Raw genomic sequence first — 22,015 nt, forward strand, 5'->3', positions numbered from 1 at the left:
ATCACAATGACAAAAATATATAAATAGAATTCTAAATTTTTTTAAAAGAAACTCATTTCCAACAGTAAACTTTTTAAGATTATTAATACCATTGCAATACAAGAAGCAAAATATTTGCTACTTTAGATAGGTTTACATTTATAAGGAAAATTATTCCTCTAGTTATAAAGTGAGTTTATTTGCATATATTCATTTGTTTTTTTATTTAATAATTTGTCTGTATCAAATAGTTTACACGTACATTGAATAAAGTTAGCATGGGCAATTAACACTTACACACTTAATTCGAGAAATGTATATGTTTGCTCAACCTCAACCAGTGATATTTTAATAAATGTACATGCATTTTTCTTGTAAATCTCATTACAGTTTATTAAATAACATTTCAGGTGTAGCCTGTACTTTACCTGAAGGAAAAAAAAAATGACATAAGTCAATATAGACACAAAGCTTGCCAACAGTGCCTTAATCCATGGCATGCCTGTGTAGAGCAACTACTGAAAATTATAAACATGTAGGATGCAGTGATAAGGTTCTGATTTTGATTCCTCCAAAGAATACTAATTTTATTTCTCAAAAAAAAAAAAAAAAAACCCGATGCTTAATGATCTATTTCCTCACGCAATCTTAAAAAATACAGGTAGAATAGTTGGCTTCCACTTCACTGTTAGTATCAGTATGATCCTAGTAGGGATATCAATCGTTCAGGAATTGTCAATATTTCTTTCAAATGCGTTTTTGAGATAGAAAAGTTCTACATAGATAAGCTATGAAAACTTAAAAAATATATCTCCCAGTTTATGATTTAACCCTATGTTTCAAAAATCTGAATGCCCTTAGCAATAGTTCCTATGGCACCAAAAGTACATGTTTTGCAGAATACCACAAACATGCACAGGTGAGGTAATTAGTGTCTCAGCAGAGCTGATTAACTAACTCTGTGGATTTCCACAAAACATGCACTGTTGGTGGTACTTGAGGACAGGGTTGGGGAACACTGTCCTAAAGGACAAAAATAATTTTCTGAGTTTATTATTATTTTGTGTAAATAAAAGTCTTTTTAGGACAATATATTTTGTTAATGAATTAATTTTAGGAGGCCTGTGAGAACCTCTGATGAATATCTCCATAGAAATATTAGGAATAACTGTATAGTTAGAATATCAGCTGGCACTAGTGGTTACTGCTGAAAGACCGGAGACAGATTGTTTACCTAGGATAAAATATCTAATTTGCTAGCAGAAACCTAAGTAAAGCTTAGACAATTGTTTTGCTTCTACCCCTCTCCTTTAACAAGACCACTTATTATATATAGAACATGAAAGCAAAGATTCTACCATAGTGTCTTTTAATACATTATTATTGGACTAAATGCTGATGCCATGTATCACATATGTGAGAGATCCATGGATGGCATATCAAGCTTGGTGGTGATTTTTAATGACTGCTAATGGTGCTGAATTTCCATTGAATGATAACAAGAGGCTTAAGCCAGCCATAAATAACTACAAAGTAAATAGCTACAAATTGGGAATGTACAGTGCGTGGATCAGAGCCCTTAATGAATTTGAAGCTAGCCCTTCATCACATGCTTGATTTAACCAAAATAAAACCTAGCGATTTCACCTGATAAATTATAAACAGGGAGGTATTATTATAATTGTTTCAGCCATGGACATACTGAAAATCAGCAAGCTGGGTTCAAAAATGAAACTTATTTAAAGCCTCTCTTATAGTGCATATTCTAGCTATTAGTGAGCAACCAAAAATAAACGTTAATTGAGCCAGCAAATTAAAGCAGGCATCACAGCAGAAGGCAAGAGACCCTTTATTTCCAAAGACAAAATTGAATAAGTCATTAAGATTATTTAAACTGAAAGAGTGTATCTTCTTCAATAGAATGGAAAAAACAAAAAGAAACAAAAACAAAAAGATTTATGAATATCAGTTAAAAAAACTAAATATTTATTTTTCTCCATAGCAATTCCATTCCACATCTGGATTATTTTTCTACTCTTTTTTTGTTTTCCAATTTGGGTGTGCTGGAAATTTTCAAGTAAAATGTTCTCATGCGCCATACTGTAGAAAAGTGTTGGTACAAACATGACGGTAAAACAACCCAAATCCGTGAAAGAGTTTGACATCCAGGAAGATGAATGTTGTATAGGTGATCCAAAAGGGAAACATAAAAATGTAGAGTCTTTGCACTGTCTGTAAATTTCTCTTTAATGTTTTGGCAATGCTTTTTTTTATATTTTGTTTAAATTATAAATGTTGGAATCCCGTAGAAAAAGGTAGCTTTGATTTGCATTTTTGTTTTCTTTGTGTGTTTTTAGTATTTACAAGCTTTTTGTTGTTGTTATACCAGGGTATAAGATTTTGTGTAAGGATTGTTTCCTTTCAAGTGACCCCGTGAGTCCAGTAAAGATTCTTGTGAGCTGCTAATTTTAGCTGCCTGTCCCAGCTCTGTGGCTTCCCTTGGCGGTACCGGGGCGGCCGCCGTTGCCCCAGCACTGGGCTGCCACGACTGTACTTCTCTCGCTGATGGGTTTTCCATAGGTATGGGTTCCAGGACTGTGGGTCGCTTCAGGGTTCGGCTTTTTTGAGGTTCCAAGCAAGTCTGTCCTAAGCCCAAGTCTCTGCTAGTTCCTGAAGCACCTCGGTTTAATAAAAAGTCCATCCTAAGGTATGGCGGCAGGTTCATCACATCACCTTAAAAAAGATCACAAAAATATGTTATATGTTGAAAGATAACCAGCCTACACAAATAAAATTTAAGAATTTTAATGTCTAACAAGCAAAAGCATATACAGCTGTTTTTGTTTTCCACAAATATTTGTCTAATGGTCCAGGGTGGCCTACTGAGGACACCTACCTGGCTGCAGCTCTCAAACACTTTATATATATTTATAAAATATTAGCATTTAAAGCAGGATTAGACTCTGACGTAATATTTAATAAAAATATGTTTTCCTACTTTTTATTACTCATACAGTTATCATATTTGCTTTTGAGCAGAAGTATTATTGTCCATTTACAAATAAGTTTCCAAAGTATGGTTTATCTGCTCTGAAAGCTGCTATTACATTTTATTGCACAGCTGCTGTATTTATATATTTTAATGTATCCAGTGAAAGTTCTCTGCTGTTTTTACCTTCTGCTAACTGTGCAAGTTGCTACACTGCAGAGCAATGTTTACAAATAGTAGCTGTATAGCTGCTAAACTAACAGAAACAAGATAATGTTATCACTTGGGCTTGGATCTAACTTCTCTAACTTCGGCAGTAAGCTTTCGAATGACAGTGCTGTATTTAACTGTTTGAATGCTGTTCTGCTACCATTGTTTTCTGGTAGTAAGTTTAAGGCTGTAAATAATCATTTGGAGCATAGAGGAAATGCAGTGTTTCATATCACTGTAAGCATCTTTAAAATAAAATAAAAATATTCCACAGTTAACTTTTAGTTGTATTATAACAAAGTAGAAGCAACTGGGAAGAAAACAACCACTTAGCCATGAATTGGTGGGATGTGTAAAATCACAGTGTTGGGTCAGCACATACTGAGGCATACACTGTGCAGAACTCACCAACTTTCTGCAGAGTCAATAGCTACCTGAGACCTTCCATCATATGGCCTTATAATTAGTTCAATGGACAGTGAATAGAGGGCTTCTTGGAATGGGTTTCCATGGCCAAGTGACTGTATCCAAGCCGTATGTCACTATGTGCTATGGTAGCCTCAGATGCAGAGGTGTAAAGTACACCACCACTGGACTCTACAGCAGTAGGGACATGTTCTTTTCAGTGAGAAATCACACTTCTATTGATTGGATAAGTTTGGATTTGGTGGATGCCAGTAGAATGGCAGTTCTATGACTGCCTTGTGCCAAGTGTAAAGTTTGGTGGAAAAGGGAATTATATAGTGTGGCACTGATTTTCAGGAGTTTTCAATCCGTCAGTGCTGCTCTTACGTTTTTAAAAACACACTCCCATAGTTTTGCATTGAAATGTAGTCAAAATTGCCACGATCACGATTCTGCACAGGGCACAGCGCCGGGGCCGGCGAAGCGGCATCACAAAGCCGATTCCCGAGAGATTTCAGGCTAAAAATGATCAGGAATCGGCCTGTGGTGTATGAGCATGCAACAGATCTCTCTCCAATCAAATTCGATCACAGAGAGATGTCTCTTGGTCGATCTGCCCATACATCAGCTGATGTATGTACACCTCAAGGGTTAAACTATTTGGGAATAATCAGTGCAAGAAAAGCAAGTCCAGGACTATATAGGTAAAATGAAAGAGGAAGGCAGGGTTCACACATGTATGGTGTGAATTCACTTGATTATCGAGAATTTTCCAGACACTTTACTAGTTAGTCTGCGTTTATTTTTTTTTTGGTTTGCGTTCTTTCGCAGCAGCTGATAATGGTCAATGAGAAATCACATATGCTGTGAAATGTAAATATTTTCTACGCTAATGAAAACGCAAACACAATATAGCATTTTTTTTTTCAAATAGAAATGCGAATCTCCACTGGCTTCCACTGTATGAGAGCTCAGAGAAGAAGCTTCTGTATGGCGGCAGCACTGACTGCAAGCAGTAAACTGCTTTTTCTTCTCACTATGCAGCTCTGACAAACATATAGTACATATGACATAACCATGATTATGGCAGATCCAATGTCTAAAGTGGATTGTATCCTGAAGATGTGGTAATTTCACCTTATTAACATTAATTTTCTACTATGCAGCTTACTTAGCAGCTAGTAATGGTCAATGAGAAATTGCATGTGCAAATTTAGGCTGTAAAATGAAAGTATTTTCTACGCAGATGAAAACGCGAACGCAATTTAGCATTTTTTAAACAGAAATGCGAATCTCCATTGACTTCCACCTTATGATATTTTTTGCAGGCTATTTTTTGATAAGTGTGAATGCTGACAAAGATTTTAAAATAATTAGGCAGGTAAGAACTGGTTTAAATACAGTAGACATAAAAGGAACTGATAATTCTGTATTATCTTTTGCATATGTAAAAAGCACAACGAAAGTCAATTTCTGTTCCAATAGACTATTCTCACAAAACAATCTATCACCCTCTAAAATGCAATTATATTATCAGTTTAAACTGGCAGAGATTGGCCATATTGGTTACAGATACATCAAGTTGAGAGGCCAATGTTATCCCGAAGAGCCTGAATGACCTGGTTTTAATGATAATTGGATTTTCATTCAAATATTATCAATTGCTACTTCTCTTAAAGGGACTCCGAGCAGTGCAGAAACTATGGAAAGATGCACATCATTTTAAAGCTCTCTTTCTCCTCTTTCCAATGATATATAAACCACCACCCTACGCCTTTTAGTTTTCGCGATTTTCGCGATTGAAATTGCCGCGGCCGCGATTTCGATCGCGAAAATAGAGAAAACTAAAAGGTGTAGGGCAACGATTTAGGTGTCGTCAGAAAGAGGAGAAAGAGAGCTTTAAAATGATATCCATCTTGCCATAGTTATATTGTATTACACAGGACGACACTTTCCCCAGTGTCAGCAGCTCCATTTTGCTGAAAAAGTCGCCCTGTGTAATACAATGTAACTATGGCAAGATGGATATCATTTTAAAGCTCTCTTTCTCCTCTTTCTGACGACACCTAAATCGTTGCCCTACGCCTTTTAGTTTTCTCTATTTTCGCGATCGAAATCGCGGCCGCGGCAATTTCAATCGCGAAAATAGCGAAAACTAAAAGACGCAGGGCGGTGGTTTATATATCATTGTAAAGAGGAGAAAGAGAGCTTTAAAATGATGTGCATCTTTCCATAGTTTCTGCACTGCTCGGAGTCCCTTTAACACGATAAAATAATTATAGCAGCTGGTGAAAGTAGCCAGGACAGCATAACAAGAGCCTGAGCTTCCGTCCCGGAATAAAGCAGGATTTATTCTTCTCACCCGACCAGCAATTTGTTAAGACACAATGCGGCTGAGAGATCTTGCTTTTGAAACAAAGCTTTATTAAGTTTGTAGCACGGTTCAGTGGCCAGAAGCTCTAATTACCTTCTTTCAGCATTGCGACATCTTATTACCGGAGAGAGTAAACCTATCAACTGTTTAAAACTTGCAGAACAGCAACTTTCAATAATTCATGGGTTAAAATCTAATTAGTAACAAAATGATAAATTACCTCTGAATTTCCAACTTAAAGAAAACCTGTGAGGGAAAAAAGAGAGACAAACAGATACTTACCTCAGTAATTCTCCCTCCACTTTGCTGTTCCAGTGCCAGGACCACCCAAAGCTGGCGAATGCGCTCCCATATGACAATGGACACAGCCTCACTGTACAGGTCAGCTCGCACCTGTGCAGTAGCACAGAGCCGCCACTTGGCCATCATATTGATGAGTACAGATGGTCAATGAGATGCAAATAACTGGCTTACGTGTAAATTTCGTGCAACTGGAATTAGCCCAATCAAATGCATTTCCTTTTGATGGCATTTCCAAGCTACGTACAGTTTGCATGGAAGCCAGAAGTGCTTGCATCTCATTGACTATCTATTCATAAGCCTATAAGGGCTTCTTGATGTGAAATGGCTTTGGCCATACTTAATGTAAACCTGATATGAGGTAGCATCAAGATCATTTATACTTAGCTGGGGCTTCTTCAAGCCCCCTGAATTCCATCAGCTTCCTTGGTGTCCGTCTGCTTCCCTCCGTTGTTCCGCTGTCACCCCTGGTAGTCACAGACTACAGCACATGCAAGTCTCTTACCCCGGCACTCCTTGATCAGGCTCTTGTTGCCAGAAGCATTTTACACCTGCGCAGGTATTCAAGGCTTGCAACCAAGGAGGCGTGCAGCCAGGGCCGTGCATGCGCAGTTTTCCCTGACTGGCTAAGATAGGGACTTTACTGGGCTTACTGCAGGAGAATGGAGGGGACCGAATGGACACTGAGGAGCTGATTGACTGGGGAGGGGAAGAAGCCCCAGGTAAGTATAAATCATTTACCCCAACTTGGAACACTTTGAGAACATATAAAAGATTGATGACAGGTTAGTGAATTACATATTATTCTGTTGCAGTCGTGCACAGACATTTATTAAAGTAGAATTAAAAGCAATAGATTAACCACACCATTATAGCTAACCTTAAACTCCTGTTTAAAAATAGAAAAAAACCCTCAAATGGGTAATGTCATTTTCACCATTTCCTAGAGCCTTATCACTTGATTGTACTTACATGAAGCTGTGCCACACCTGACTTCACCACTGTGATAAATGCAGTATGTAAAGCTCAGAGAAGACGCTTCTGTGTGACAGCAGCACTGACTGCAAGCAGTAAACTGCTTTATTTCTCCCTATGCAGCTTTGACAAACCTACTTATGACATAACCATGATTATGGTAGATCCAATGACTAAAATGGATTGTATCCTGAAGATGTTCGGCAATGTGAAGACAAGAGAATCAACCCCAATGGTGTGATGTGTTATGAAAAGTCACAATAATCAACTTCAAAACTTTATAGCACAGAAGCAGTGGCATAACTACAATTCATGGGGCCCTTAAGCGAAGCTTTGATGTGGCCCCCTAATGTTAACACCCCTTCCCTAACCTCCCCTTGGTGCCCTTCTGAAGTTTAATCCCCCGCAGGGTCGAATTTACTATAAGGCACTGTAGGCTCGTGCCTACAGGTTCCTGATGATGGAAAGGCGGCTCACACCCATTCCCAGAGTACCTCCCTCCCTCCTTATTCAGAGGGGGCATCTCTAGCTACTTAATATTGACGGTTCTTCTCGCGACCTAATATTAAAGGGAAGGTTCAGGGACTAACTAAAAAAAATAAAAATCCATTTCCACTTACCTGGGGCTTTCTCCAGCCCGGGGCAGGCAGGAGGTGCCCTCGGTGCCGCTCCGCACTGAGCACTGAGAACTACTGAGCCTGCGCAGTACAGCCCGGAGGACGTCCGATGACGTCAGCGCGCCGGCGTGAAACGCACCATGGAGCGCAGAAGAAGCCCGACCTGGCCAGGTCGGGTCGGCCACCGGGAGCCTGCGGAGCGGCGCCGATGGCACCTCCTGCCTGCCACGGGCTGGAGGAAGCCCCAGGTAAGTGGAAATGGATTTTTATTTTTTTTTAGTTAGTCCCTGAACCTTCCCTTTAAGGGGCACCTGTAGCTGCCTATGGGCAAGAGAAGTAAGGGAGAAGTGACAGCTCGGCCAGCCAGCACACTTGCAGCGCACTTTGGTGGGAGTTTGTATGTTCATGGGGGGCAAAGTCTAAGGTGCTATGACATCTGTGCCTATAGGCTCCTGTGAGGTAAATCTGGGCCTGGTCCCTTGTATCGGTGGAAGAGAAGGTTAGTAAAGAGGGTCCCAAAAAAGCTCTAGTTGCCCCCCTGAGCACAAAAAATGTTGCTTATGGACTCATAAGTTTGTTGACTCTAGCACGCTTTAATAAGGTCAACTTCTTTCCTACAGGAGTCCCCTGCTCTTGTCTGAAAAGCATAAACATAAGAATGGTATGAGGATATGGAGGGAAGTAGGACACTTTTGGAATAAGTAGATCTTGGATTAAGGTCCTCTGTACAACCATAGAGCATATGTAAAAGCTAATCTCGTTTTCATTTTTCACTTCAGTCAGTTCAATAAACTGTTTCTATAAATATGCCATAAAAGACACATTATATGTAATTTAATGAAAGAAACTTTCCTACTGGTCGATAGATGTCCTCCTAATCTATTTATATGGCTTTTTTTTGTCACCATCACTAGAACATCCCCGAGAATTGTGCGCTGAATAAAGACAGGCCTGTGTTCCCAAGTCCTAAAAATAGCCCAGCCGTGCCCGCCAATAATAATTTTTTTCCATGATGAAATTTTAAAGCCATTTTTTCTGACAGGTTTATACTTTTAGCTGTGAGTAAGATGTGAAAATTAGATTTTTGGAGATATTGGAAAACAAATTGGCAACAGCTCTCGGTCTTTCTTTCACTGTCTGAGAAGATCGGAGCGCTCGGCTTTCAGGCCAAAAGCGTATGTCTCCCGAAACTGCTCTCTAGTTACAGATGCTTGAATTCCAGATTCTGAATTCTCAAACATTTTTTTCAGTTTAAAGTGATAAACGACTTTAAAGAGAACCTGCAGTGAGTAGAATATGGAGGCTGACATATTTATTTACCTTTAGAGCCCTTTCGCAATGAGGCGGTGCGTGAAATTGACACACTGCTACCGCAGCCTAATGCAACCCTATGGGGAAGTTCATACTTCCCACGTTGCAGTACGCTGCTGCGGAAAGTCCTAATCTAACAGTAGCGCAGAACTGTGTTACCGCACGGCTGCTGCGGTGGCTTGCATCGATCTGCGCCGGGACGGAAGTCATGTTAGTCTATGACGATGCAGTTTTTTTAAACATTGACATCGCGGTGCAAAGCATATTCCGAAGCAGGAAGTGGCCGCAAGCGCACTTTACTTCCTACAAATATACATAAATATATCTGCACCAAGGACTTCTAGCACTCCAAAAAGCCGCCAGAAGTAAAAAGTCCTCAGATAGACTTCCTCAACAAATCCTTTTCAATATACTTCAGCGCTGATGGGCATTAATATTTCAAATCCACCACCACACCCTTCAAAGTGCAGGCTTACCAAGCGGATGGAAGACCCAGATTATAAGGTCTAAAAGTTTATGGTAACCAGCCAGCGATCACTGCTTCTCCACCATACATAATACGATTCTTTCTTCATAATCCGTCACAGTTATCCTCCGTATAAAACCATAAAATAGATCTAAGTGTACTCCGTTTTTTTAAAACCATCAACTTTTAATGCTCAACAAATGTCATAAAAAGATACTCACATCCGGGCCCTTTTGAAAGGGACCCACAATGTACAAGCGCGTTTCAATAATGCAAGGTGCCGTTCTCACACCAACCACTCGTAGGCCCAGGCCCTGTTAGTATCTTTTTATGACATTTGCTGAGCATTAAAAGTTGATGTTTTTTAAAAAAACGGAGTACACTAAGATCTATTTTATGGTTTTATACTGAGGATAACTGTGACGGATTATGAAGAAAGAATCGTATTATGTATGGTGGAGAAGCAGTGATCGCTGGCTGGTTACCATAAACGTTTAGACCTTATAATCTGGGTCTTCCATCCGCTTGGTAAGCCTGCCCTTTGAAGGGTGTGGTGGTGGATTTGAAATATTGATGCCCATCAGCGCTGAAGTATATTGAAAAAAAAAAAAAAAAAGTACTTTACTTCCTGCTTGGCCAGACGCCAGATGGGGAATACCACATAGTAACTCGATATTCCCCCAACGGCCTGTTTTTGACGGTGATCACTTTGGCTGCAGTAGTGTCTGAATTGCACACCTGAAACAAGCATGCAGCTAATCTAGCCAGTCTTCAGTCAGAGCTCATGATTTGAAAGCATTAGAGGCAGCCGGGGTCAGCAAGACATCTAGGCAATGTGCACTGTTTAAAAGCAAATAAACATGCCAGCCTCCATATCCCTCTCACTTCAAGTTCTGTTTAAACAATGCAAATTGCCTGGCTGTCCCGTTGATCCTCTGTCTCTAGAGATAGTCATACATCTAGGGATGATGGGCAGATTTGCCCAAGAGACAAATCTCTCTCTGATCGAATCTGATTAGAGAGAGATCTGAAAGCCGCCCATACATCACAAGCCGATTCCCGATCGATTTCAGCAGGAAATGTCTTAGGAATTGTCTGAGTCAGCCGCAGTTGTGTATAAATTTACCCCCATGTGTAAATGTATACATTACCAGTCCTGTCACCCTACGCATGGTGCCCATCACTCTTAGGCACCCCCCACTCTTTTATTAGAGGTATACATGCCACCAGTACATAGCACACCTTCCACTTGTATAGCGCTAATGGATCGGGGGGGGGGGGTTCCGATAAATGCACTCACAGGAGGTACATTTAGACTCTGGGAGAATAACACCGTCGCTCGTCCCAATATCGCTCGCTGTTACCGCTGTGCACCCGATCGACCGTGATCGTCCGACATCTTGCAGCATGTCCGATCAATATCTGCAACCAATTTTGGCCCGAAATTGGTCACATTGACAATCGAGCATGCTCTTAGTGGCACAGAAATTGTGAAAAAAAAATTATGATATAATAAATTGCATGTGTAGTATGGATTAATAATAGTACATTAATAGCAAATAAAAGAGTCTCAGGTTTAATTTTCAGGTATATAGCTTTTTTTATAGCATTGCATCATTCTATCATATTTGCAATTTATAAACCACACTGCATTTTAAACTATCAAACAGAGCAGAGCTAAGAAAGCAGAAGTAGCAGACTAAACTGGTCAGAGAAGCTCTTTTGCATAGATAACAAGTGAAGTTTCTTAAATCTTCTTGTACTGGAAACAATACGAGACTTGTTTCTGTGCTACCAATGCTTTATTTCTTAGCTGTAATACACATACAATTCATCATTTCATACATTTATTTTCACTTCAGATTCCCTTTAAAGGGATACTTAAGTCAGGCAGAAAAAATGAGGTTAACTCACCTGGGGCAGCTGATCGGTGCCCTCGCAGCCCCACTCCGATGCTCCTGGACCCGCCGGCGACGACTTCCGGTTTCGCCATCACTGGCCGACAGGCATGGGAACGCGAGTGATTCTTCGCGTTCCGAGCCACAATAGCATCCCCTATGCTGCTATTGCGGCAAGAAAGTCGCAATAGCAGTATAGGGGTGCTATTGTGGCTGGGAACGCAAAGAGTCACTCGCGTTCCCATGCCTGTCGGCCGGTGACGGCGAAACCGGAAGTCGTCGCCGGCGGGTCCAGGAGCATCGGAGCGGGGCTGCGAGGGCACCGATCAGCTGCAGGGGGCTGAGGGAAGCCCCAGGTGAGTTAACCTCATTTTTTCTGCCTGACTTAAGTATCCCTTTAAAGGGGAACTTCAGCCTAAACAAACATACTGTCATTAAGTTACATTAGTTATGTTAATTAGAATAGATGGGTAATATAATTTTTTACCAACTCTGTTTTCAAAAAATAGGCAAATGTTTGTGATTCATGGGGGCTGCCATCTTTGTCATGGGGGCAGCCATCTTTTTGATTGAAAGGAGGTGACAAGGAGCAGGAGACACAGTCCTGTGTCCTGATAACCCCTTCCAGCTGCACACGCTAGGCTTCAAATGTCAAATTCAAAATGTAAAAAAAAAAAAAGTGCACCAAAACAGCAGAACGAGAACAACATCAGAAATCCCATCATGCTTTGCACAGCATCAAGGGAAAAAAGCCCGGGCAATTTTCTTCTGTGCAGCTAAAAATGAGGCTCGGATAAGAGAAACAAAGTTCTGATGCTGTGAAACTGTTAAAGAAACACCAGGCCTTTTCAGTGCTGCTGAGTCGATTTTTAGTCCGGAGGTTCACTTTAACATCCTCAAAGGAAACTAATTGAGCTTTCCCAGATCTAGGGTTTGTTTGGCAGCTACAAAGATAAAGTTTACTCATTTCTGCTGCTGCGTAGTTAGGTCCTCCATTCTAAATACTCCCCTGCTTCTCTAACCAAAACTAGAATGTTATGGCTTGAGTTCTACTTTAAGCATTTCGACACGTCAGCAAATGTGTACACTAGAAGATAAATGAGCGTACGTTAATATTTAATTCCATGACAACAACAGATTTGGCCCTTTAAACTTGACACAAGCTGCGTGCATTAAAGACGTTCATTAAATATAGGCCGTTGCATGTATTTTTAATGCATACAATACGCCTCATCTTCAAGTGGTTATAGTAAACAGATTATGACCGCAAATCAGTAATAATTCATAAGGTAGTCCAGCGCCTCTCTGCGTCTCGGTTTTGAGAAAGACATCTAGAAAATGAGTAAAAAGGGAAGGCAGGCCTGAAAGCGGGGGCTATAAAAGATGTCTGTGTTTACGATTAGCCAGAGTGTGTGATCAATGTGTCACTGGAGCAGGGGAACCAGAGTGCCATAACAAACACTGAATTATTACAAGTCATCATAAACTAGTGTGCTCGGGAGCGCTGCCAGGCTCCCCGGTAACAGGTACGGAATATCAAACACTTCTCAGACTTTCCTGCCTTTAAAGTGTATTAGAAAAGAGAGCTTATTTATGTTCAGAAGAAAATAAAATCTGATTCAGCTGCCCCTTCCACCCTCCGCTATAACGGCCGGTACCCACTACACAATTTCTACGGATATTTTTCCAAAGACTGGTGTTTTTTGGAGTGAAAAAGCAATTGTTACCGCGATCTTGCGAAGTGGGTACAGGCGCGAGATTATGCTAACGACATTTGTCAACAGGTCAGATCTTTAAGAGCCCTGACGACTGCGCGCGAACTACCGTGATCGATTGACTTCCTGATGGCACCTGTCGATGCACGCACCAGCCGGCAGGAAGCTGGATCGGGGAATGCTCATCGTCACGGAACATCGCTGGGATCCATCTTCCTGGGTCGTCAGGTGAGTATCCAGCTTAAAAGTCACTTTATACAGTATGCTGTAAACAACACTTTTGCACACCACAAAAACGGGTGACTCCCCGTTCACATTACAAACGCGGATGGCCACGCATGCGGAACGCCACGCATGCGGAACGCAACGCATGCTAACGCACGCCATCCGCGTTTGTGTGCGTTGCGTGGCTGATCCCATCACTGAAAAGTGAATGGGACAGCCACGCGTTTTTACAAAAAATGCATGCAGCATGCGTTCCCGGACCGCACAGGTCCGGAACGCATGCAGTGTGAACATCAGACATTGCACTCTATGCAATGTCTGATGTCGTGCGTGTCGGCCACCTGCATGCGTTTCCAAAACGTGGCTGGAAACGCGTGCAGTGTGAACGGAGCCTAAGCAGTTGTCTTGTCTCCAACACCGGCCAATATATAGCTATTTGCTGGCACTAACAAGCTGAAGTGCTGCTATTTGGAGGGGGGGGGGGGGGGGGGAATGAAAGAAAAAATAGGGTTTTGATAGTCAGGATGAGGGTGCTACAGCAGAAAGATCAGAGCCAAAAGGAAAGATATCAGAGCTATTTGCATAAAAATACTGGATGGCATATAAGCTAACACGTTAGCCAAGACAATAGGTACAGAAGGAGAAGTGGTCTAAAGACTGTGCCTTGTGGTAACCCCATTAGATTAGCTATTGGAGGAGATGACGGAGCGGGCAATGCTAAAAGAACTTTATAGCGGACCTGTAATCGGGAGGATAAAAAAAAAAAGTTAGATACTTACCTCAGTAGGGAGAAGCCTCTGGATGGCCTATTTTCAAATTTCATAAGTATGCATAAAATCTGCATCTCACTGACTATCCAGTCCAAGAGAGGGTCCAATCAAGCTTTTATTGAGGCCACCCTGACATCGAATACCTAATCATAAAATGTCATTATTTTCCTCAGATCCTCCAATTGTATTCAGGGGTTCACAAGTTTTCTGGAATAATCACTTACCCCAAATATTCCTACAGAGATTCCTAATACGCAGGTCAGTATAATGCCTGACATACTCATGCTGAGGTTAGTACACACCAAAAAACGCTAGCGTAATTGCAAACAGTGTTTTTTGAAGCGATTTTTAAAGCGATTCCGGGCATGCACCTAGCAATATTCTATTTATGCCTAGTGATATTTGGAGCATTTTGTGTAGTAATTTTATCCTTCTTCTACAGTTTTACCTGGAAGTGTACAGCTTCTGTAAAAAAAAACGCTGGGAAAATCTGCTGTAGCGTTTTTTAGAGCAATTTTCCTCTTTTTCTATACTTAACATTGAGGTGTAATCGCCTCAAAAATGCTGCAAGACCCACGTTTGCCAAGCCAAGCGCTTTTTAAAGGGCTAGCATTTTTTTAAAAGCGCTCAGAAGTGCTCTTGGTGTGCACCAGCCCTTATTGTGTATGTAGAGCAGCTGAGGGGGGAATTATACCACTCACCCTGCGTGCAATAAGAAACCATTTCTCACTGTTCTCATAAAACACTAGGGAGAGTGTGGAAAGCCAAGTAATTTCTGGCATTGGCATAGGAAGACAGTTTTACAACCCAAGCCAGTCAGGAAATCAAAATCAATAATGCAAAAATGGTTTATGTGAAAGGCACAAAACCTTCTGCACTGCACATTTTAATCTGTTCCACACAATAGGCATAAAAACACACACACACGTAGATTTGGGCTTTAAATCATGGCTCCTAGTTCCAATGCAATACAAGACCCATAGCAACATGCACTCTCACTATATAGAGAGGTCAGAAGAGGGAAGGGAATTTCTATTCTTAGCTGGCAATCCAATATATTTATTTTCATTTTCCCGTCCGTAAGAGACACAGATCCTTTGTATATTAGCGTTACGGCGGTTGGCAGGAAAATGATCTGGCAGCGGTATCACTCTACACCTGCAGAGGTGAACATGGAACAATCCTGAATAAGTAATGGAAGAATGATGAAAAACTGGCTTAGTCTGAGGATCTTGTTTTCCTCCTGCAATCATCTTCATATATTTTTAAGTGAAAAAGATAATGATCTTCTCGCTAGCCAGCAGCACACGTGGACACCGCCAACTGATCAGCACCACTGGATACTTTATTCCACTATGATAGAATGATATCACACTCAGATTTCTCAGGAGGCTCAAACCTTAAAGGACATCTGAATGGAGGGGTATATGGTGCTGTCCATATTTCTTTCCTTTCAAACAAATTGCCCGCTGATCTCTTTGGCCACAGTAGTGTCTGAATCACGCAGCTAAAACAAGCATGCAGCCAATGACAGAAACATCTAATACTAGCCGTCCCGCGTCGTAGCATACGCCGCATCTTCTATCTATCTAATAGAGTACGTGCCTCAACCTTGAAGCAAGAAGAATAAAGGTGGGTACACACATCAGATAAAAGTCTTTGGAAAAATGAAAGATCACAGACCAATTTTACCCCCTTCCATGTAGTATCAGAGCCACACCTACACAGTCTATTCTATTGAGCTGCACTCCCCATTAGATAGAAATCTTTGCAAGATGCTGCACACAAAGTTGCTGTACACATTCAAAAGATCATTATCTGCAAAAGATCCGTTCCTGCAAAAGATCAGTACCTACAAAATACATTCATAGTCTATATTTCCATGCGGATTATTGTGGACATTTTTCCGCATAAGGGCATAAGCATCCGCATACAATGAATTTTCGATGCTGGTCGAAAACACAAATATTTCAGAAGATTTTCGTGAAAATTCGCCAAAGAACGAAAACAGGATTTTCGATGCGAAAATGACAGGCGAAAATTCGCAAGCAACACTGCTACATGCTACATTAGCACTATCCAGGAGCGCCACAGGGAGGATTCCCAATGCCCCCTTTTTATACAACCGGAGGGACAGCGGGAACCACAGCGGCACCCTGGAGGGGGAGGCTAGGTGCCGCAGGCGACCCCCCCCAAGCGTGGCCAGCGCCAGGGAGAGCCGTCTGCACCCACCTTCCAATATTAAAAACAGGCACTTACCTTAACGTCCATTGCGTTCTGCTACATGCGCATTAATTTTCTCATGGAAAGCATTTTTTGCAGTTTGTATCCTTTGGAGGCAGGTGGTGGATGGCTTGCTCCGGTGGTGTGAGCTCTGGAGTGAGTTGTCTGCGCCTGTCCTCCCCCCCCCCCCCTCTGGAGTGCTGTATGTGAGCCAGCCCTGAGCTCTAAAGCTCGGGGTGACCCATGCTTCACTCCTTTCTCATGTGGTGCCCCCAAGTTAATGCGCATGTAGCAGAACGCAATGGACGTTAAGGTAAGTGCCTGTTTTTAATATTGGGAGGTGGGTGTGGACGGCTCTCCCCGACGCTGGCCACGCTTGGGGGGGGGGGGGGGGTCGCCTGCGCCTCCCCCTCCGGGGTGTCGCTGTGGTTCCCAGGCAGTGAGAGAGCCTTGGACCCTGTGGTCCCCCCGGTTGTATAAAAGGGGGGCATTGGGAATCCTCCCCGTGGCACTCCTGGATAGTGCTAATGTAGCATGTAGCAGTGCTGCTTGCGAATTTTCGCCTCGAAAATCCCGTTTTCGTTTTTTGGCGAATTTTCACGAAAATCTTCAGAAATATTTGCGTTTTCGACCAGCATCGAAAATTCATTGTATGCGGATGCTTATGCCCTTATGCGGAAAAATGTCCACAATAATCCGCATGGAAATTAAATCTATGCGGACGTTTATACGGAAAAATGCCCGCAATAATGCGCAAGAAACTTCTCTGAATGCGGGCGCTAATGCCCTTATGTGGAAAATGTCCGCAATCATACGCAAGTAATGCGAAAATGACTGGCCTTAGGTGAAAATTAACGTGAAAAAATTAGATGGAAAATTTGCCTGTCAAAACGAAATTAGGCGAAAATTCGGTAATAATTTATCGAAACAAATTTTTGCATTTTCGCTCATCACTGGCATGTAGCAGGGTGACCGCTTTGCAGTATTGGTTTTTTGACCCTGCATAGTTTGGCATGCAAAAGCAAATGCATATTTGCATGAGCATTGCCTCATGAATAGCCAATTAGGCCAGATTTGCAAAGCCAGACTTGCTAGGGTAGGCCTCTTTTCCACGGACAGTTGATAGGCAGTAACATGCCTCTCAAACTCTTACAACTGCTCACTACTGCCTGGTAACAGCTTGCTGCTGCCTGGAAACTGCTTGTTGCTGCCTGGTATCTGCTCACTGCTGCCTGGTATCTGCTCACTGCTGCCTGGTAACTGCTCGCTGCTGCCTGGTAACTGCTTGCTGCTGCCTGGTAACTGCTTGCTGAGCACACAGCTCAACAGTCCGTGGAAAAGAAGCCTAAAACTTGGTGATTGAGCACGCATACATTTTCTCATGCAAAGTACTTCTTCTTCTTGCTCGAAGGTTGAGGCACTTAGGGCTCGTTTCCACTATCGCGAATCTGCATGCGTCCAACGCATGCAGATCCGCACATGTAATACAAGTGTATGGGCCTGTTTCCACTGTAGCGTTGTTGAGGTGCGTTTTTTTCAGCGTGAAAAAAACGCACAAAAGAGCCAACGATTTCGCCTGCGTCGGGAATCCGTGCGAATCGCCGCTAATGTATTTAATAGTAAAAACGCATGCGTTTGTTACATGCGTTTTTACCCGCGATTTCGCGTGCGATTTCGCACCTTTTTCAATTTTATTTAGCCCTGGCAGTGTCATGGTTAATTTCGCATGGCACCCTGCCATGCGAAATCGCAGGCGAAATCGCGGGTAAAAACGCATGTGGAAACGCATCCGCATGCGTTTTTACAAGCGTCGGAATGCGGCCGAAATCACGTCGCAACAGTGGAAACAAGCCCTCACTCTATTATATATATAGAAGATAGATAGATGCATGCTTGTTCAGGGTCTATGGCTACAACATACCTCCCAACTTTTGGAGACAGGAAAAAGGGACACAGACACGCCTCTGCCACACTTTTAACCAAGCCCCATTTTTTAAAACCATGCCCCTTTCTATTTCCGCCTCCATCCTATGCGCACGTAAAACTTTGCGCGTGATCTGATTGAGAAATCCGGTGCTAACCTACTTAGCACCCTCGTTAGCACGTCTAAAGACTTTAGGCGTGCTAAGTAGGTTAGCACCGCTTTGTGAATCAAGCCCAATATGTGTTATTAATAAACGCAATAGCACAAAGGAATGCAACCAATATTATTGATCCATACAGGATTTCTAGCACTTCACAAGCATATTGAAATATAAGATATCCACCTCACTATTCAGATGCTCTGTAACCAGATCGCCAGGGTAGAGATCCCTGTCTCACTCTCTCTCAACTTGAAAGACATTCCTCACTAGAGCTGGCCACTAACGGTCCAATTTCTAGCGAAAAATTGTTAGAGTGATCAGAAATTCTGATCGAATTGGTTGTAAATAATCTCAGTTGATGGGCACAATCGATGATGAACGATTATAAAAACAATCATCCGATTGAATTTTCGTTGAACCAAAATTTGGATTTTCTTGTTGGTCGTGATAGATAGGAAGCAAAAATTGGTTAGTTGACGGTGTAGTGAACGATTTTTCGTCCGATCAGAATTTCTGATCGCTCTAACGATTTTTCGCTAGAAATTGGACCGTTACTGGCCACCTTTAGGGCTCGTTCACATCTAGGGCATTTTCAGCCTTTTTTATTCCAAGTGCAGGCGATTTTCAAAATCGCCCACAAAACGCTTGTGCAATGAATCTCTATGAGAAGGGTCAGCGCGTTTCGTCCGCTTTGCGCTCACAAAATCGCTTAGTGCGACGATTGCGTTCCCCATTTTAAGAATAAATAGATTGTATTTATTATTTTCCGGGTCGAAGAGTTCACTTTCTGACTTGCGTCAGGAAGTGAATTAAAAAATCGCTCTGCAAAAGTGTTTTAGAAAGCGTTTTAAAAAAACGCAGCGCACAGGCAAGTGTCGGGAGGCGCTAGAAAAAATTGCGCACAAAATCGCAAAACGCTTGCGATTTTGATTTTAGATGTGAACAAGGACTCATAAAGTTCACTGGTGTCTAATAGCCCGGGGGGGGGGGGGGGGGGGGGGGGTTATTAGACACCAGTGAACTTTATGAGTCCTTGTTCACATCCATCCCCTATACAGTTCCCTGATGTTTAGTGGCCCCTTTTCCTCCCCTATACAGTTCCCTGGTATCTAGTTCTCTCACTCTCTCCATATGGCTTCCCTGGTGATCTAGGACTTACCCTCCAATATAGCTTCTTTGGTAGTCTACAGTGAGCCAAACATAATGCGAAGTGGGGAAACCACCTGAGGGCTACATCTTATGGCTCCGAGGAGTTTGACATGTACAGTACAGACCAAAAGTTTGGACACACCTCTTCATTCAAAGAGTTTTCTTTATTCTCATGACTATGAACATTGTAGATTCACACTGAAGGCAACCAAATTATGAATTAACACATGTGGAAGTATAGTACATAACCAAAAAGTGTGAAACAACTGAAAATGTGTCATATTCTAGATTCTTCAAAGTAGCCACCTTTTGCTTTGATTACTGCTTTGCACACTCTTGCAGAACACGAACAATGTTATCAGTGACATTTGTACTTCATTTAGATTTTTATCCAAGACAATCAAAAATTATTTTCTCACCTGATGAAAATATTGAGTGTGTATGTAGCCTACTTTTAATAAGCAGCACAATAAAGGGGGTCTGCACCCCTCTGGTAATGTATATTACATAATCTAATAAGTATACCACAGGGTTCCAGGGAATGCTTATGGATATTGTTTTTCGTTCTCCATCACAAATCTTGCCTCTTCTGGGAGGAAGCGATTAGTACTAATAAGCATCTTTATGCTTCAAAGAGGTTGGCGACCAGCGGGAATGCATCACTGTGCTAGGTCACCCCAGTGGCAATGAATGGTCTGATTGACTAAAGTGTCTGAAATATTAAAGCGATAGCCAGAGCATATTGTACCTGTAGGGCAGCATTGGAAGGGGGTTCCGTGAGCAACCTTCCAAAACATCGGGAAGAGTACAATCCTTCTGCATAATGAAACCGATGCTTATTACCACTGCAGAGTCAATTATTCAACATTGATTATTTTGTCCCCACAACTGATGTACATGAAAAAAAAGTATGTCCACCTTCCTCTCACACTATCTTTCCCGCTTCTAACACTAACCTACCTCTACCTAAACCTAACACTTATAACCCCCCACCTATGGCTAACACGAGCACATTCTACACCTGCCGCGTGCTATCTGCGCCCCATTCTCTGCCGATATTGGTCCCTCCGCTCCTCCCTCAGGCGCTTCGCCTATATCATGTTCCCATCTTGTCCACTGGGTGCGGCTAAAACCACAATTAATATTGTGGTCTATGGCGGTACCCAAACTTCCTAGCAGCTGCAGGCGCCCAGATTTCCTGCTTCCACTTATACAAGCTTATCAGCTGGCAGTCATCATCTCCAGCTACCTGTGCAGTTGTCCACATACTAAAAAAGTTCCCTATGATGTGTCCAGGACCGAAATGTGGGAAACTGTTTATAGTGATACCTGACAAAGGTGTGGAGCTCTGAAACACGTAGCACTTCACTGGCACATGGAGGTTTGCCACCTAAACTTATGTTCTCTTAACATCCAGGACCAACAGGGCGGCTGGCCACAGCACTGTAGGGGATAGTGGATACAGACAGAACTGATGGGATTTGCCCATGTTAAGCACAGCTACCTCTTACTTCTAGTAACTTCATCTTTCATGGATTGTAAAAAAAAATGAATTATACCAATAGAGCGCTTCTCCACGTGTTTCTATCTGTTTCTAGTGGTGGTTTGTGCATGTCCAGAGGGTTGTGGTTGTGACTTGAGAGGAAGCAATAACTGGAGGGATTGTGCGGGTGTGTCTTTCATGTCAACCAGTTTCAAGAGTCCCTCTTTTGCATCTTGGGGCAGTGAGCTAGCAATAGACTAAAGTAATTCTCTAATTTGCTGTTCATACACCTTTCAGAAGAGCCACAGTTGACCCCGATATAGTCCCGATGACCTGGGCTTACACTTTTGCTTAAACTCTGGCAAATGATTCGCTGGAACAGAGAAGGTTAAGTTGTGGCTCAAAGAAAAAAAAAACAGGCACAGATGGTGCCTCGGGCTGATCCAACTATTTTCATAAAAATTATTTCTTTTAACGCTGCTACAAGACATAAAGTTACCCAAGCAGAGTGAAAACAAACAAAAAATCCCTTATACTGCAAATCTAGTGGCAGCTGCCAAGAGCCTTACAATATAAAATCTGTTGTCGCCACCAAAAGCCTCCAGTCATTTTCATTACAATGTACAATATTAGACGGCCCTCAGAAAGACTGACTCTAAAAGAGTCACTAAGTTATTTAAACTTGTATAATGTAAATACAAAGTACAGTGATATGGACATATCTTCACAATCACAGCATGATTGATCATAAATAGCTTTGACTTGAGCATCAGTGAGAGAAAGAATATATAAAACAAAGATATTGTTGGGTCACAATACTCTTATTTAACCACTTCGGTACC

The 22,015-nt window shown here is 42.0% G+C and overlaps 1 protein-coding gene across 7 annotated transcripts in view; it reads right to left on the reverse strand.

Annotated features, from left to right (window-relative positions):
- Positions 1-225: 225 nt before the first annotated feature.
- DSCAM (DS cell adhesion molecule) overlaps positions 226-22,015 on the reverse strand; it is a 635,668-nt gene continuing 613,878 nt past the window's right edge. For all 7 annotated transcript variants that reach the window (XM_068270401.1, XM_068270399.1, XM_068270402.1 and 4 more), the window contains one exon: positions 226-2,712. In XM_068270401.1, coding sequence (XP_068126502.1) covers positions 2,360-2,712 — 353 coding nt within the window. In that variant the 3' untranslated portion in view covers positions 226-2,359. The remainder of the gene's footprint in view (positions 2,713-22,015) is intronic.

This window comes from Hyperolius riggenbachi, chromosome 2, assembly GCF_040937935.1.
Source record: "Hyperolius riggenbachi isolate aHypRig1 chromosome 2, aHypRig1.pri, whole genome shotgun sequence".
Lineage (NCBI taxonomy): Eukaryota > Metazoa > Chordata > Amphibia > Anura > Hyperoliidae > Hyperolius > Hyperolius riggenbachi.